This window comes from Odocoileus virginianus, chromosome 33, assembly GCF_023699985.2.
Source record: "Odocoileus virginianus isolate 20LAN1187 ecotype Illinois chromosome 33, Ovbor_1.2, whole genome shotgun sequence".
Lineage (NCBI taxonomy): Eukaryota > Metazoa > Chordata > Mammalia > Artiodactyla > Cervidae > Odocoileus > Odocoileus virginianus.
In genome coordinates this window covers 281,340-298,412 of record NC_069706.1, presented here as the reverse complement: position 1 = coordinate 298,412, position 17,073 = coordinate 281,340, and the positions used below count along the sequence as shown (strand labels likewise).

At 60.3% G+C, this 17,073-nt stretch overlaps 1 protein-coding gene across 6 annotated transcripts in view; it reads left to right on the top strand.

Moving 5' to 3' along the window:
- The window catches only part of AXIN1 (axin 1), a 37,614-nt gene that overhangs the window by 18,298 nt on the left and 2,243 nt on the right, over positions 1-17,073 (top strand). The window contains exons 3-9 of one of the 6 annotated variants that reach the window (XM_070460866.1): positions 4,553-4,696; positions 6,946-7,042; positions 7,711-7,848; positions 11,425-11,951; positions 12,384-12,554; positions 14,776-15,021; positions 16,371-16,478. In XM_070460866.1, coding sequence (XP_070316967.1) covers positions 4,553-4,696; positions 6,946-7,042; positions 7,711-7,848; positions 11,425-11,951; positions 12,384-12,554; positions 14,776-15,021; positions 16,371-16,478 — 1,431 coding nt within the window. Of the gene's footprint in view, positions 1-4,552; positions 4,697-6,945; positions 7,043-7,710; positions 7,849-11,421; positions 11,952-12,383; positions 12,555-14,775; positions 15,022-16,370; positions 16,479-17,073 lie in introns of all 6 variants that reach the window. The other 5 variants (XM_070460867.1, XM_020900211.2, XM_020900209.2 and 2 more) reach the window with 5 other exon arrangements.

Genomic DNA, 17,073 nt, shown 5'->3' with positions numbered 1-17,073 from the left:
GGTGGTGGGTGCGGTGTGCCAGTTGGGTAATAAAAATAAATAAAGGGTCATAAAGTAAATAAAAGGCGTGTGGGACTGGGAGGCCGCCTCACAGCACAGATCACAGGTTGCGGATGCCTCCCTGGTGAAGACCTGTCCGAGCGGGGGTGGGGCTGGGCTCTCGAAGGGCAGGGATAAGAGGATGGCTTGCAGCAGACAGATGTCCTGCTACAAGGGAGCGTCCTTCCAGTACACGCAGATCAAACGACGGGTGTGAATAGAATGTTTTTATCATCCTAAAGTATCTCTGCCACACATCACCTCTTTTTTGAAAAATAATTTTTTACTTTTGGCTGAACTGGGTCTTGGTTGTTGCACACAGGCTTTTTCTAGTTGCAGCGAGTGGCGGCTACTCTAGTTGTTGAACTTGGCCTCATCGTGGTGGCGTCTCGTTGCAGAGTGCGGGCTGCAGGACGTGAGGGCTTCAGTAGTTGCGGTGCACAGTCTTAGTTGCCTTGTGGCATGTTCAATCCCAGATCAGGGATTGAACCTGTGTGCCTTGCATTGGCAGGCAGATTCTTTATCAGTGGACCACCAGGGGAGTCCCACAAGATTGCCTCTTAATTACAAAGGAAAACAGTGAAGTTAGAGTAGAAACTTGGCAGGCCCTGGTTTTGCTAGGCCCTGGGCCCAGCCTGCAGGACGTTCTTGGAAGCGTGGCGGCATTGCCTCTGTGCCACTCCTGGAAGCGCCTGCCGGGATCTCACAGGAGGCTGTCTGGGCCCTTGAGAGTGTCCCAGCGGGACAGGTTGTGGGCGTCTGAAGACAGAACAGTCATTATTCGGCTGTAGCCTGGGTCTCAGGACATCAGAATGGTTCTCAAGGCCACTCCTGCCCAGGGGAGGGGTCCGAGCTCTGCCTCCTGCCGCTCTCGGTCTATCTGTTACCCCTGTGTCCCAGGTCACTGGGCTCTGGCCTGGGGCACCGGGTCTAGAGGCGGGGTGGGGAAAGTGTGGGCTGGGCTGGCCTCATCTTCCCAGAAGGGGCTTGCAGAGATGATGACCAGGAAGGTCACTGCACAGGGCCTGGGGGCACAGAACTCTCCCGAGACCCTGCTCGTTAGTCCTTTGGCTTTTACCAAGGAGGGAAATTGCTGGGTCCTGTGGTAACTCTGTTTTAATTTTTAGAAACTACCGGACTGTGTCCCACCGAGTCTGCACCATGTACACTCCCATCGAAAGCTTACAAAGTTCCGCAGAAACCAAAAATGATTACCAAGCAGTGAAAATGAATTTCAGCCCAGTGAAATTACCCTTCAGGAATAAAGGGAAAATCAAGACAGTTTCAGACCAGCGAACACTGAGGAAGTGTCAGCTGCAGCCCTTGTACTCATGGATGTACTGAAGGGTGTTCTTCAGGCAGAGAAAATGCTCTCAGGGTAGGAGGGACAGGGGAGGGCATGGTGACTCCAGGCGGCTGTTGGAGGATAAGGCAAGACTGATGATGTCTCCTGGGGTTAAGACACCACATGGACCCAAAACCCAGGACGCCAACAGCACATGAGTGTGTGGGAGGCGGGTGGAGTTAATTCTGTTTTGTTTTTTTTCTTTTTTGCTGTTCCGTGTGGCACGTGGGCTCTTAGCTCCTCAACCTGGGGTCAGATGCGCACCCCTGTAGTGGAAGTGCACAGTCTTACCTGCTGGACTGCCAGGGAACTCCCACATTAACTCAGACCACGTGTTGCCTGGAAACAGGTAGAATGCAGTTAATTGGACCTTGATGCATCAAGGGTACCTGTTGTAATCCCTGAAGGAACCATTGAAAGAACAGTGAAAGAGCTACTTATTAGAGGGAGGAGACAGAAAATAGAAAGTATTCCAAAAGAAGGCAAGGAGGAACAAAGGAAAATAGAACAGCCATGACCAACAGCATTGAGCCGGTGGATCCACTCTGTAGCCACACTGAACGCAGCAGGACCAGAGAAGCGATTAAAAGGAAGAGTGGTCAGACCAGGTCGTGGGAAGGCAGCTGCTCAGGAAGGAGACATAGAAGCAAAAGGACGCTGGAAGTTTTCGAGTGAAAGCGTGGAGGGCAGAGTCCTGCACTCAGCAGCCCCAGAGGCCGGGCAGTCCTGAGGGTTCTGTCGTGAGGTCTGGAAGCCGCAGAGAGGCTGGAGGTCTCCGTAGATCCCGTGTCTGAGTTCTGGTTCCAGCCGTCCTGTGGGGAGCAGCCAGCGGCCCCCAAGTGACATTTTGCCGAGCTTCCTGTGGCGTGGCAGCCTGCAGCGCCTGTCCTGAGGGCTGGCCTCGCTGCCGGCCCCTCCTCCTCTTTCTCCCCATGCACTTTCCTCCCCGTGTGTCTGGTCGTGGAGCTGTGTCCGTGCTGGGGTTTGCTCAGCACCGGAGGCTGTGGAAAGGACCCACGTTTTCCCTGCCTGTCACCTCAAAGCTGGATTTCCTGGGCCCCGTCGGGGGAGGGCGCAGGTGGCCCGTGCAGGCATCAGGGTCGCAGGCTCAGTCCTGCCCTCTCGGGGAAGGTGAGGGCCCGGGGCGTGCGGGTGCTGGCCCTGAGGTAGCGGAACACGGAGGGGCGACTCAGCTGTCTGTGGTCTGAATTCCAGCTCAGTGGCTGTGTTGGTGATTGTGTTGATGGTTTGTGTTTAAACAGCCAGGGGGATAGCAGTGTCGTTTAGGGAGAGCGTGGTGCTGCAGACATGGGCCCGGGGCGGCCCCTGTCCCTTCCCCGGAGCCTCTGGGCCCTGCGCCCGCCCTCATTTGGCGGGAACCTGGCTGCCGTGAGGGCTCAGGGGGACCGTGGTGTGGGGTGACAAGCCCGGGTCCTGAGCTGGAGGGCGAGTCGTGTGCACTGTCAGTGTCTTGGCGGTGCCGTGGCCGCTCTGCTTGTGTGCGTGGCCCTGGGGAGGTGGGCTGCTTGCTGGGTTCTCTCCAGCAACACTGCCTGGCCCGGCCCAGCTCACGTGTCCTGCGTGACCGGCATTCTGAGGTGGCAGGTGTGGACCGCCTCTCCGCGAGCATGCACAGCTCACACCGGGGCGTCCCCCTGGGCCCCGTGGAGGCAGAAGCAGTCTGCTCCCTTCTCTGCACAGAGCACATGGGTCCCTGGAGCCAATGCGGTTGCCGTTCATGAGCACCCTGGCCAGGATGAGGCTGCAGTCAGAGCCCTCAGAGGCACCTCGTCCCGTCCCGCCTTCACACGACCTTCCAGGGGGCTCGGGGAGCCTCAGCTGCGAGGGGCTGGCGGGGCCTTCGCGGGATGAGCAGAGTGGAGACTCCAGAAAGGGGGGTGTCGGGGGGGTCAGGCGTGCCAGGAATTCAGGGCCGGTGGTGGTGTGGCGCTCAGTGCTCACGGCTGGCTGCCCATTGTGATGCAGAGGAGTGGGTGGATTTTACATGCACATGTTTCAGGTAGAGATCTTAAAAAATATTGAAGCATTTGGAGAAAAACTGAGGGATATATTTATGATTGTCAAATGAGGAAAGTTGGCCTACGTAAGGTACAAAAAAAAAAAATCTGTAAGGAGAAAGATTTGTAAGTCTGACTTCACAGAAGTAAACTTCTAATACCAAAATCGACATGAACAAAGTTAAGAAGTGACATTTAGGGAGGAAGTATTTTCACGTATGTAACCAGAGGTTAATAGTAAGAATGTTTCAGTGAAAGTCACTCAGTTGTCTAACTCTTTGCGACCCCATGGACTGTCCATGGAATTCTCCAGGCCAGAATACTGGAGTGGGTAGCCTTTCTCTTCTCTAGGGGATCTTCCCAACACAGGGATCAAACGCAGGTCTCCCGCATTGCAGGCAGATGTTTTACCAGCTGAGCCACAAGGGAAGTTCGAGAATATTTAAAGACATCTGTAAATCACTAAGAAACTCATAAACCGCCCAACAGAAAATAGACAGAAGGTTTAAACAGGTCATTTAAAGAGGAAAGAATTAATTTAAGTGACATCTCAATGCTCCCCCTCCTGACCATCTACCAGGAAAATGCAAGCTGTTAGTGTCAATTTCTGGCTAGTTCGGTGACCCATGGTGGTGCGTCCCACCCAGGGCGTGCGGGATGGTCACTGCTGTCCCGGAGGGCAGTGTGACAGCCACTCTCACACCCGCGGCCTGTGTGCCCGCCACCCGCTCATCCTCCCCATGCCCGTGCTCAGGCTTGTGCTCCTGAGGCCTGGCTGGGGCCCTCACAGACGGCTGTGGCACAGGGTCCTGCTGGCCCGCGAGGCCGGGTGGCTTCGCAGCCGGTCAGTGAGTCTGCGGCGGCGTGCTGCAGGAGCGGGGGCATGGAGTCGTCGCCCTGTCTCTAGTTACTGGCATGGAGCATGCATGTGTTCACAGGCATGGCTGCCCAACTGCACAGGGAAGGCGTGGGGTGCCTGTCTCCCAGGAGCGCGGGGATGAGGGCAGGGCGGACCCGCGGCCTTTTCTGCACTGTCTCTTCTGAAGGCTTCGGGTCTGCAGTCCGCGTGCTGGGGTCACAGGTGATTCTGAAGATGAGGATCAGTGCGTGGGGACGTGGCCTGGCGGCTGCTAACATACCTTCTTATTAGCAGGTGTGGATCGTGGCGGGAGCCCGTCAACCCCTACTACGTCAACTCCGGCTATGCCCTCGCCCCTGCCACCAGCGCCAATGACAGCGAGCAGCAGAGCCTGTCCAGCGATGCCGACAGCCTGTCCCTCACTGACAGCAGTGTGTAAGTACCCGCCACCCCTCCCCCACTCTGCGGGGGCTGTTCCTGGGGACCCTCCTGCAGCCCAGAGCCTTGGTGGCTTCCCTCCAGGCGAGGCTGCCGGAGCTGCCTGGCGGCGCCCAGCCCTGGTCTCAGTGGCGCTCGCTGGATGTGCGGTGCGTCCAGGGCGGGCCACCCCAAGGCGTCTGCTCTGTGCTCGCCCCCTGTGATCTGGGAGCCGTCTCACCCGATCAGGGCCTGCCGTCCCCTTGGCGTGGCTCTGTGCCGGCCGGCCAGACGCACAGGAGCCTCTGCACCCTCGAGGGTGGCGTGAACCCCTGTCCAGGGATGGCTCCCCTGGGGGAAGTGCTCGCTTCTGACACCTTTCTCTCTGGTTCGCCGATGACTTCGGGGACCTTGGCGCAAGTCAGGATGTGATGGTGTCACACCTGCCCATGTCACGCCAGGGCATGGCCTGTCTGCCTGCTGGGGTCCACCACCCACGTGCGTCGGGCTTGCCTGCTGTCAGTTGCGCGCCGTTCACTGTTTCTCTGCCCCAACAGGGAGGTTTTGGCTTTGGAGCTGGCAGGCGTGTGGGCATCTACCCCCGTGATGGCGCTTGGGCTGCGGCCTTGATCACTGTCAGCGGGTCATGGGGACTGCGTCTCGGCCCTGCTTGGTGTCTGCAGGGCGGACAGGCTTCAGTGAGGAGGGAAAGGCCGGCTCGCCCATCCTTGTGGGTGGCCGGGTCCTCCGTGCTATGGCCTGCCTTGTGGGCTGCTGGCTCCTCGTGCCACCCGCCCGGGTCTGGCTCTGGTCTGACAGCCCGTGTCTAGTGAGTCAGCAGTCCTTTCTCCTCCTGTTGGGGGCCACGAGATGGGGGCGTCATCCCGCCAGGTTGAGCCGCTGTGGGGCAGTCCACATTCATCATTACGTTCTCCTTTGTTTTGACTCTTTCACAGAAACTGTCAATGTTTCCAACAACTTACTTGATACTACTGGGGTTTCAGCAGTACCTGCCATGAATATAAAGTGTTGCGTTAAAGGGTTCCAATGAGCTGTGCGCCTCAGAACCCCCGGGAGCGGCTGATAGCACGCGTTCTGTTCTCCTCTTCCCCAAAACTCAGTTACTACAATGTCAATTAATCTCTTAATTCTTTCCAAGGGAAGGGCATATGTTTGCTAAAGGGAAGATCTAAAACAACAAAAAGAATTTCCCTGATACTGTGTTCATCTTGGTTTACACTGAGACTCAGAAATACAGGAATAGTTAAGAACTTGGAATGTAAAATTGTGGCAGATATTTGAATATACTGAATATATGAGGCAAAAAATAGGATTGTGTGTTTCATCTAAATTATTTCTGTTGGCAACTCAGCATGGCCTCCACTGGCTAAGGGCTTTGCAGTCCACTGCCGTTGGGTGCAGACTCTGGACAGCGCCTGGTCTCTCAGGCGTGGACTTTAGGTGTGCGGTCAGAGCACGTGAGCCTCACACACGGGGCTCAGGACCCCTGAGCCGTGTGAGGGCATCCAGATGCACTGCGGCTCTTGTTTCCTGAGGCCTGGCCCTGGACTGCTGTGCCCGCTGCACTGTGGCCCCACCTGGGGTCCTGGAGGCCCGAGGCACCCAGCACCCCCGCCTCGGTGCCCTGCTCTGAATCAGGGCCACCCTTCCCCCGCGCTGGGGTGAGTGTGCCTGGGCCGGGCTGGGACACACTGAGAACCATGTGCCTGGGGCGCCTCTGCTGGCCGAGCGGCGGCCAGCGCTGGTCCTGCATGGGAAGCAAGTGAGGGGCTGGGAGTGCTGGTGTTGTGGGTCCCCCACTGCTGGAGACATGGGAGGCTGGGAGCTGTCGGGGGGACACCCCCTCAGGTCCTTGGGAGATGGGGACCAGAGAGGCATTTTCCTGCCCCCGCTTTCCTGGAGCAGCGTTCAAGTGGCTGGAGAGCAGGAGGCGAGCAAGTCAGATGCTTCTCAGATAAGTGCTTAGTCATTTTAAAGGCGGTATGTGCTTTGACTTGTGGTTTTATCTGTCTTCAGAAGGGTTGTGACTAAAATTCACGTCAAGAGAACAAATTTGAGTATCTGACAGATTATGCTGCTTTACCGTCTTATCCTGGAAGAAAGCAGGATTCAGGAACCTGTCCCGTTCTTTCTAAGAACACAAAGTCGTCTTCAGCCAGCGCAGCTCAGGAGACAGGCTGCACAGGCCTGCTCCCAGCGACCGTGGCCAAGCCCTGCGTGTGTTCATGCGAGTGTCTGTCTGACAGGGATGGAGTCCCGCCCTACAGGACCCGCAGGCAGCACCGCCGGGAGATGCAGGAGAGTGTCCAGGCCAACGGGCGGGTGCCTCTACCTCACATTCCCGTAAGTGTCCGCCTGTATGCGCCCTGCTCCCACCTGAGGGGCGGCAGCCTGCGGTCCCTTGGAGGGTCTGGGTAACCGCGCGCAGGGTTTCTCGCTGTGCTTGCAAGTGTTTTGGATTTGAAGCGATTTCACTTTATAGCTTGTGCCCGCCCCCAGAGCTGCGCGGCATGCTGCTGTGAGGCGTGCGTGGAATTGCATTCTCTGAGCATGGCTCCCTGTCCCTCCCCGGCTCCTGCCTGCGCCAGGGTTCTGTGTCGCTCATCCCGGGTGCAGGGCAGTGACCCCCTGCTGTGTCAGGCGCTGTTGCCCCTTGGGTGCAAGGTGGGCGCTGCAGAGCGTGCCCGGCCCTTCTGGCGCCCGGACTGAGCCCCGACCTCACGGGTCTGCACAGCTGGATGCCTCTGCTCCAGCTGCCCGAGTTCTGGGCTGGTCAGTCACAAGAAACCCTTCTCCAGGGCAGGCCGGTGGCCTTGGGCTGCGGGCGCCAGGGTGGCCATCCCCGAGGAGGCGTAGCCCCCGGCCTCCTCAGGTCTTCACCCATGGTCGTGGGAGGCAGGAGGCAGCCATGTCTGCTTGTCCCCTGCTGGTCAGCCCAGGGTGGGGAGTAGAGTGCAGGCTGTGCCCTGCTCACGCGGTGCGGCAGGGCTCACAGCGGCGTCTCCTCACAGCGCACGTACCGAATGCCAAAGGAAGTCCGCGTGGAGCCCCAGAAGTTCGCGGCGGAGCTCATCCACCGCCTGGAGGCCGTGCAGAGGACGCGGGAGGCTGAGGAGGAGCTGGAGGAGCGGCTGAAGCGCGTCCGCATGGTGAGTGGCTGCCGTGGCGTGGGCTGCAGCAGGCCCCCGAGGCATCGGCCTCCGTGGAGCTGGAGGGCGTCTCCCCGCCTGCCGGGCGGCTCTGCCCGAGTCAGGGCTGGAGGCCTGCGTCCTGCTAGGCGCCCTCCGTGTCGCGTGGAACCCGGATGGCCTCCCTCGGGCAGGGTGGCCCGAGGCTCTGACCCGTCACCTCCGCGTGCGGAGTGGCTTTGCGGCTGGGACATGGCTCTGTCTGTCTCGTTTCCTGGCCGGTAGCCTTTCTGATAGAACTCCGAGAGCTGAGAGTTTCAGCACACCCGATCTATTTGCTGTAACTCTTTGCCTGTAGGTGCCTGCATGCCTGTCTTTTTTTGCCTGGGGTGGTGCTCTCCCATCCTGGCCATTGCACACGCATGTCGTTCTACACACGAGAGGGCAGAGGTGCCGTGACAGGCATGCCCCCCTCGCCCTCATGTGCCCCGCCCTCTGGGCCTGTGGGCCTCGAGGCTTCTGGCACACAGGCCTTTTCTCAGGGCGGGAGTTCATTCTCTTCTCAGTATTTTGTTCAATATCTGAAACTCAAAATGTGACTTTCTTGTAGGAATTATTTCTCTACCGATCACCTGATCTTCCTGTTTAAACTACAGAAGCTGAGCCCTCCCTGGACCCTTCAGAACCCGAGGGGGATCCTGCTGTTTTGGGCTCCACATTCCCCAGGGGTGCCACCTGCTGCGCCATGGGGGTCAGTGCCGTCAGGGTGGGTGAGGGGCCTGGCCGGCGGGCAGCCCTGCAGCCCCCGCTCCTCCCCCCGCACTTAGATGCAGAGCTCCGTGTGACGCCTGCCCCGACACAGGCCAGGCTCCCCCCGCCTTCCCTGCACAGAGTCGGCAGGCAGATCTCATCGTGGGGCGGGCCGCGGACTCCTGGCAGTACGGAGACAGCCCTGAGCATGAGGTGGTCGCAGGCCATGCGGTGCCACGAGGGGCCCCACGGGACCGTGCCCTGCCCCCCCTCCCGCCCACGTGGTGATGGCACGGCCTCCTGGTAGGGCAGGTGCAGCCCGAGGCCTGCCTGGAGCCCTCCGGCTTTCCTTCCACGGCCTGTGGCTCAGCGACCTGTCCGAGGCCCCTGCCCCATCTCTGCTCAGGAGGGCATGGCCAGCAGGGCGGGTTTGGGGTGCACTGGTCATCAGAGCTGAGGGTTTCCGCCTCCTGGGAGCTGCGTAGAGGGAGCGAACGCAGACCAGAGTCACGCGTGTGCCAGTGCCTTGGCGGAGCTCAGCTTGTGTCGTGTGTGTGAGGAGGCTGTGTGCCCTGACAGCATCTCCACGCACTGACTCTCTGTGAGGCTGTCCTGAGTGCATTGCCATCAACAGCTCTTAAAACAGGCTCAGGAAGCAAGGCGTAACGTTTCGTGAAAGAAATTTCAGAGATCGCGACTCACCACTGCAGACTTGCCAGTTTCACTGCAGACCTGGGCTTTCGCAATGCGCTGCTGTGCTTCCGGCCTAGACTGGGGCTGTGTGCTTGCGGTCCTGGCTGGTGGTGTCGGGCGGGAGGGGCGTGCTCAGGCAGCCCAGCCGTCTGAGGCTCTCCCATGGCGTCCCTGGCAGGCGCTGGATGGCTGTGCCTGCAGCCCCCAAGCTCTCGGGGGGCTGGACCCAGCAGTGTTCTCTGATATGACAGAACGTGTCCCAGCCAATGTCCGGTGTCGGCTGCTCAGGGCCTCAAGCTCAGGAGGGCTGCCACGCGTAGGCCTCGGGTCCCAGCTCCTGGCCTCGGGGGTGCAACCGGTTGGCTCCCATAGGTGTCCCTCTGCCCCAGGGGGTGGCTCACTGCCCAGCAGCTGGCCATGTGGTCTCTAGTCTGTTACCGGGTGTGATTTTGTAAGCTATGTGAACCATGGTATAAATAAGAATTCTTTTTTAAGAGTAATAGCTCAGACATTTTTGGGGCCTGCCTTACGGCTTGTGAGATCTTAGTTTCTGACCAAGAATCTAACCTGGAATCCTGCAGTGAATGCACTGAGTCCTAACCACTGGACTGCGGGGAATTCCCACTGCAGATTTTTAATTAATTATTTTCGGTTAAGCGGGATGTTACTGGCAGTGTGCAGGCTTTCTCTAGTTGTGGTAAGCAGGAGCTGCTCTTTGTTGAAGTGCGTGGGCTTCCCATTGCAGCAGTTTCTCTTGTTGGGGAACACCTGTCCTAGGGCACGTGGACTTTACTAATTGTGGCTTATGGAGTCAGTACTTGGAGCACACAAGCTTAGTTGCTCCACGGCATATGGGATCTTCCTGGACCAGGGATCAAACCCGTGTGCCGCACATTGGTAGGTGAATTCTTAACTACTGAAACACCTAGGGAGTCTTACAAATTTTTTAATAACTTAATTTTACTGTAAAGCTTGGAAAATCAGAACAGAAGAAAATGAAAACTAGCGCTGAAGGGTTATGTAAATCTGTAATTTTTAAAACCCTAAAATTGAATTTCTGTGCATGCAGAGCTATTAGGGATAGCTGGTCTCAGATCCCTGGGTGTTTGGAGGTTTCTTTTTGCAGCATGCTGCCCTGGAAGGGAGTGAATGGCATCAATACTGGGTGCCCCTGGGTGTGGGTCTCCCAAGTCCCAAACCCCTGATAACCACAAAGCACCAGGGTTGGGGTGGGGACAGGGTGAGTGCAGGAACCAAGGGTCTGGGTAGCGATGGGGGTGCAGAGCCTAGAGTCCAGGGCGCTCTAGGGTGGCTCACCGCTCACCCACAGGGCTGCGTGTCCCCCCATCCGCCCCTCTCACCCCGCCTGTCCTCTTGGGTGCCATTTCCTGAGTCGTGGTGCCCACAGCTGGTGGCGTGTCTGGATGACTGCAGGCACTTCCATAGTGGTGTGGGGTCCTGTGGGGACTCCTGGGGGCTTGTTCATGTCGAAATGCAAGGTGGCTCAGTCATCCGGTCTCTTAGTGTCTGCTCAGGGCAGCTCAATAAGACGAGACAGTGAATGTGAGTTGTGTGTTTCAGGATCGAAGTGACTGAATATGTATGTTTACAGGTCTGTTTATAGTAACTCTCAGAGTCAAAGGAAATTCTGCTAGTTTGATGTGACAATTTATTAACACCTGTAGCAAAACAAGGAAAAATCCGGAGGTCTTCTGTATAAGGGCAGTGTTCCCTGGGAAAATATGATGGAAAATACAGTAGTAAAATTGAGGAATAGGAAAACAATTGAAAAAAAGAAAAATTTTTATTGAGAGGCTTAACGTGGAAGTGGTGCCAGGCATCCTGGCGGTCTGTGCAGCCCTGGTGCTGTGCCCTCCTCCGCGTGGCATGTGGCCCTGTCCCCGCACTCGGGAGGGGAGCGCAGGCCAGCCCCCATCCGCTTCGTCCTCCTGGAGCCCAGCCATACTGACTCGGGACTGGGCGGGCATGCGGGACTTGGGCCTACTCTGGATCGGGCAGCCCCTCCTGCACTTCGCTGGCCCGGCCTCGTCCTAGCTCGTGGCTCGGGCCTTTGTTTGTGCTCTGTGTCCCCAAGCATGGGGTCTCCCCGATGCAGCCAGTGCCGAGAGGTGACATGCTTTCTCATCCCAGCAGGAGGAGGAAGGCGAGGACGGCGACATGCCCTCTGGCCCCCAGGGCACCAGCCATAAACTGCCCTCGGCCCCGGCCTGGCACCACTTCCCCTCCCGCTACGCGGACGTGGGCTGCGCGGGGCTGCGGGACGCACATGAGGAGAACCCCGAGAGCATCCTGGACGAGCACGTGCAGCGAGTCATGAGGACGCCCGGCTGCCAGTCGCCGGGGCCTGGTCACCGCTCCCCGGATAGCACGCACGTGCCCAAAATCGGGGTGCTGGGGGGTGCCATGCCTGGGCACGGAAAGCATGCGCCCAAGTTGGGGGCGAAGCTGGACCCGGTTGGCCTGCACCTCCACAGACACGGCCACCACCACGGCCACCACGGCGTGGCCCGGCCCAAAGAGCCAGCTGAGGCCGAGGCCACCCGCCGGGTCCCAAGCAGCTTCGCCTGGGGCCCAGAGCTGCACGGCCACACAGCCAAGCCCCGCAGCCACGTGGAGAGCACGGGCGCCCCCCCCACTGCCAGTGACAGCCTGGCCTATGGGTGAGTGTGAACGGCGGTCCCTACCCCAGCCCACGCCAGTGCAGGTGGTATCCCCCAGAGACGGGTCCTCCATGCCGCTCTCGGGCCAGAGTTTCCCTGAGGAGTCCCTGAGCCAGGGCCAGCGCAGTTTGGCAGGCGTGCATGCCTGGGTGCACGGCTGCAGGGCTCCAGCCCTGAAGCGCCGTTGGGTCAGATGGGCCCGTTTTGGAGGGGGGTGTCTGGGTGAGGACGGGTGGCTGGGCCTGAGCTGCCCAGATGCCTTCTGTCCACAGAGTCAGCCCAAAACAGCCTGGCCGCGCCCGCAGGAGTGCAACTGAATCCTCGCATGCAGGCAGGGCCCTTGCAGGCTGTCCTCCCCAGCCCTGCGGGTCCCAGCCAGCCGTCTAGCCTGGGCCAGCTGAAGTAGCAAGTGACCATGTCTTGCTCTTGCAGCGGGAAGGTGGGCACAACCTCCAAGAGGAACTCCAAGAAGGCAGAGTTGGGGAAGAGCAGCAGTACAGAGGCGCCAGGCCCATCTGAGGACGCAGAGAAAAACCAGAAGATCATGCAGTGGATCATCGAGGGCGAGAAGGAGATCAGCCGACACCGGAAGGCGGGCCACGGGTGAGGGGCCCCGGCTGAGTCCTCCCCCAGCTGAGTCCCCCTCCGCCCCGGCTCTGAGCCCCCACACCGGCTCTGAGTCCTCCTCCCTCTGACTCTGAGTCCTCCCACCCCCAGCTCTTGAGTCCTCCCACCCCCGGCTCTGAGTCCCCTTCCCCCTGGCCCTGAGTCCTCCCACCCCGGCTCTGAGTTCTTCCCCTGGCTATGAGTCTTCCCTCAGCTGAGTCCCCCTCCCCCTGGCTCTGAGTCCTCTCCTCTCCCCATATTTTGAGTCCTCCCATCCCGGCTCTGAGTCCCCCTCCCCCCTGCTCTGAGTCCTCCCACCCTGGCTCTGAGTCCTCCCCCCCAGCTCTGAGTTTTCCCACCCCTGGCTCTGAGTCCCCCCCCACCCCAGTTTTGAGTCCTCCCACCCCTGGCTCTGAGTCCCCCCACCCCTGGCTCTGAGTCCCCTTCCCCCTGGCTCTTGAGTCCCCATCCCCCCAGCTCTGTTCCCACCCCTGGCTCTGGGTCCTCCCACCCCCGGCTCTGAGTCCTCCCACCCCCCAGCTCTGAGTCCTCCCCCACCCCTGGCTCTGAGTCCTCCCACCCCTGGCTCTGAGTCCTCCCACCCCTGGCTCTGAGTCCCTCCCAGCTCTAGAGCCTGCTGTCAGCGCCAGGTGGCAGTCTGCAGGCCGTGGGCCCGTGGGACCAGCTCTAGCCCGTGGTGGTGTGAGGCCAACCCTTCCCTGTGTGGGCGCTGTGATGAGGTGGGGATTGGTGACAACTTCAGTGTCTCAGGCAGGAGTGCCCACTGCTGTGGTCAGCTGCTGCAGCCCTGCTGGGCAGGATCCTACAGCCCTGTGGCCGCCCCTCCACCAGGAGCTGAGGCAGGTCCTCCAGGAGGAGCCTCTGGGTCCAGCCTCCTTGACCCCAACTGCCAGAGGACACGTCTCTGCTCTGGGTCCCTCTGTGCTCCATGTCGATTTCAGGGTCACCTGTCCCGCTCGTGGTGGGGGCGGGGTGGGCAGGGGCCTGGGGTCTGGGACCGGCCAGCTGTGGACTTCCCTGGTCCTGAGTTGTTGGGTTTGCACTCTGAAACCTGACCCGGCAGCGCTCTTCTTGGCCATTCCCCCACCCCAGCGCATCTTTCTGTGGGAAGATGGGTCCAGAAGCAGTGTCCTGGCTGTGCTATGGGCTGCATTGTACAGGCCTTCCTGGGGTCTGTGGACCTGGGGGCAGGCACAGAGCAGGGAGGGGGAGGGGGGCAGGGAGTGAGGAGTCGGGGGCCTTGTGGGTCCTTCTAGGACTCCAGCTCCCCGTGGGGCAGGTCACATCACACGGGCACTGAGTCAGCCCTCTCCCCCAGAGCACCCTTCCTGGGGTCCCCTCATTTTGCTCCTGGGGACACGCCCCCCTTCTGAGGCCTCCTGTCCAGCTGAGAGAGGCAGTATTGAGTGACAGCAGGTCACACAGATGTAGAAGGTTCTCAGTGACTGATAGCAGGGAACGTGGCGTCACGTGGAGGAAAGTTAGGAGGAAGCACGTGATGAGAGTTAAGCCAGCCGCGTCAGGTGTCTTTAGTGGGGCAGGAAATACACTGAATGTACTGAGTGGCTATTGCTAAATCATACTCATTTTTTTCTTAGAATTTCCTGAACATTTCAAGTTTTTCACAAAGAGCACTTATTTATCTTTATATTTTTAAAGCAGTGATAAAGGTTAAGCTTTTGCTTTTCTGTTTGGCTGCCCTGGGTCTTGGTTGGGGCATGTGAGAGCAAGTTCTCTGACTAGGGATCAGACCCAGACCCCCTGCATTGCGGGCTGGCAGTCTCATCTGACCTCTAGGGAAGTCCCAAGAACACTTACTCTAATATCAAAATACTTTTCAAAAACAAAAAAAACTTTTATGTAAAAGAAGTCTTCATGGGGGAACATTAAGAAAATGCCCACATAGGGTATGCTTTATATTTCAGAAAGTGATGAGCACGGTGCAGAGCAGGTCTCCGGAGAGGCCATGTGTTGGGAGTGGGGGATATACAGCACGGTCAGAGCAGGTCTCCGGAGAGGCCCTGTGTTGGGAGTGGGGGATATACAGCACGGTGCAGAGCAGGTCTCCGGAGAGGCCGTGTGTTGGGAGTGGGGGATATACAGCACGGTCAGAGCAGGTCTCCGGAGAGGCCCTGTGTCGGGAGTGGGGGATGTACAGGGCCTGGGCACAGCTCACCTGCTTCTGTTGCCCCTGAAGGTCGTCCGGGGCTAAGAAGCAGCAGGCTCACGAGAGCTCCAGGCCCCTGTCCATTGAGCGCCCTGGGGCCGTGCACCCCTGGGTCAGTGCCCAGCTCCGGAGCTCGGTGCAGCCTTCGCATCTCTTCATTCAAGACCCCACGATGCCACCCAACCCCGCCCCCAACCCCCTGACGCAGCTGGAGGAGGCACGCCGGCGCCTGGAGGAGGAGGAGAAGAGGGCCAGCAAGGCGCCCTCGAAGCAGAGGTGCGTGGTCCTCACAGCGTCCGTCTGGGGCGGGAGCCCTTCTGCGCCTCGGCTGGGCTGTGGCTGTGCTCGGGGTGTCAGCTGAGGCCCACTGTGTCCGTGAAGGGGCCTGATTGTTCCCAGCACGCGGGGGAGCCCTGGTGTCTCTCTCTTGGTGCTGAGACCCCAGCCCCATGGCCTTCCCTCCTCACGGCGCCCTGTGTGGCTGTCAGGGCCAGGGCGGCCCTTCATGGGGCAGGTCACCCCTCCATGCTGGACCCTCGCAGTGGGGCCTTTGCGGTCACTTTCTCGGGTGTGCCAGCCGCTTGGGACTTCAGGGTGGTCCGGGCTCTGAGGGCCTGGAGACGGGAGTGTGGTCAGTGGATGGCGGCCCCGTCCCGGGTGTTACTGGTCCCCGCGCCCAATCTTCAGTCAGCGGAGCTCCTGGGGCCGGCCCTCGCTGCATGGTCTGTGCTGCTCTGGGAAAGCCGGCTCCCGGGTGCAGACCCGCCCCAGCCCGCCGCACCGCGGGAGGCCTGCGCGTGTCCCTGTTCACTGAAGGTGACCCTGTTTACGGCGGCCGTGTCACACGCTGAGGTCTTGCTGGTCCGTGTGGGCTGGGGAGCGGGCGGTGCCCGAGGCCCGGTAGGCCGGCCTGTGAGCTGGAGGGTGGAGGGCAGCAGCGGGGCTGCTGTGGAGGGCGCGGGGCCAGCCGGCCCATCCTGCCACGCCTGCCCCTGCGGGCTCCCTGTTTGTGGTCTTGTGTGCTTGGTCTGCTCTTCGCGCCAGCACCCACAGGCCCTGCCCGGTGGTGGGTTCTGTCTGGCTGTGACACAGCTGAGCCACAGGGGGCGGCTCTGGCGTTGCACACTGGTCAGTCCAGGACATGTGCGCCTTTTGCAGACAGCAAAGACCCCAGAGCAGAGGTCCACTGGGCCCTCCTCTTGGGGTGACTCCACCCAGGACGGTCAAAATAGAAGTCACATCAGGGCCGTGGAGCGTCGCACTGAGGTTGATGGCCCTGGGATGGGAACGGTGGGCGGTGAGCCTCCTTCAGCTGGCTGTGACTGAGCTGCAGGGCCCAGGTCGGGGCTGCTCCCTTCTGGAGGCGAAGGCTCCTCTGAGTGCACGGAGTGGCAGGCGCCCGCGGGTTTCAGGAGCCCAAGGTCTGCTTGGTGAAGACATGGTGGGTGGAAGCGCCGGTGTCCTTCCTGCTCTGACGGAGCCCTGACCTCCAGCTCCACAACCACGAAGGTCTGCCATCCTGCCGGCCCGTGCAGCAGGCGCCTCCTTTTGCTGCAGAGCGCGGCTGAGTTGAGCGCTGCTGGAGGCCCTGCCCGGGCGGCGGCTCACTGCGCGTTGTTCCCTAGGTATGTGCAGGAGGTCATCCAGCGGGGGCGCTGCTGCGTCAGGCCAGCGTGCACGCCCGTGCTGAGCGCCGTGCCGGCGGTGTCCGACCTGGAGCTCTCCGAGACAGAGTACGTGCGCCCCCCTGGGTCCTCCCAGTGCCGGCCGGCCCGCGACGTGAGCTCGGGCGCTGTGCCTGAAGAGCTGGGGCTGCTCATGTGCTGTGAGAGGAGCCCTGGCCGTCCACGTGGGGACAGCAAGCGGCGGGCCTGGGAAGGGTCTGCGTGTCCTACACGAGGCCTCAGCCCTCGCTGCAGTGGCCGCCTGGTGTAACAAGCTCGGGGCTGCGGCCCTGACTCCCTGGGGCTCTGCTGACTAAAGCACAGGCCCCGGGCGCCGCATGCACAGGAGCTGGCTCTGCTCTTACGCGCAGTGTGGGGGCGTGTGGGCCACACCCGTGCACGTGGGCCAGGCTGGGCCTCCAGGGCCTGAGGGCCGTGTGTGGCCAGTGCAGGCCACCCTGTCCCCGAGCAGAGAGGGGCGCCCACTGAGCCCTTCCCGGCTGACCCCCGGTCCTTCGTCGTGTGTGGCCGAGGGCCCTGCTCTGAGCCTCCCCCTTGCTACTCTTTGTGGGGGGTGCTCTTGTGTAGAGAATGGACCCCCTGGGAACCCCAGGTGGCTCCTGGGGCGGGCCAGGCCTGAGGTCACAGGACCGAAGGAAGGGAA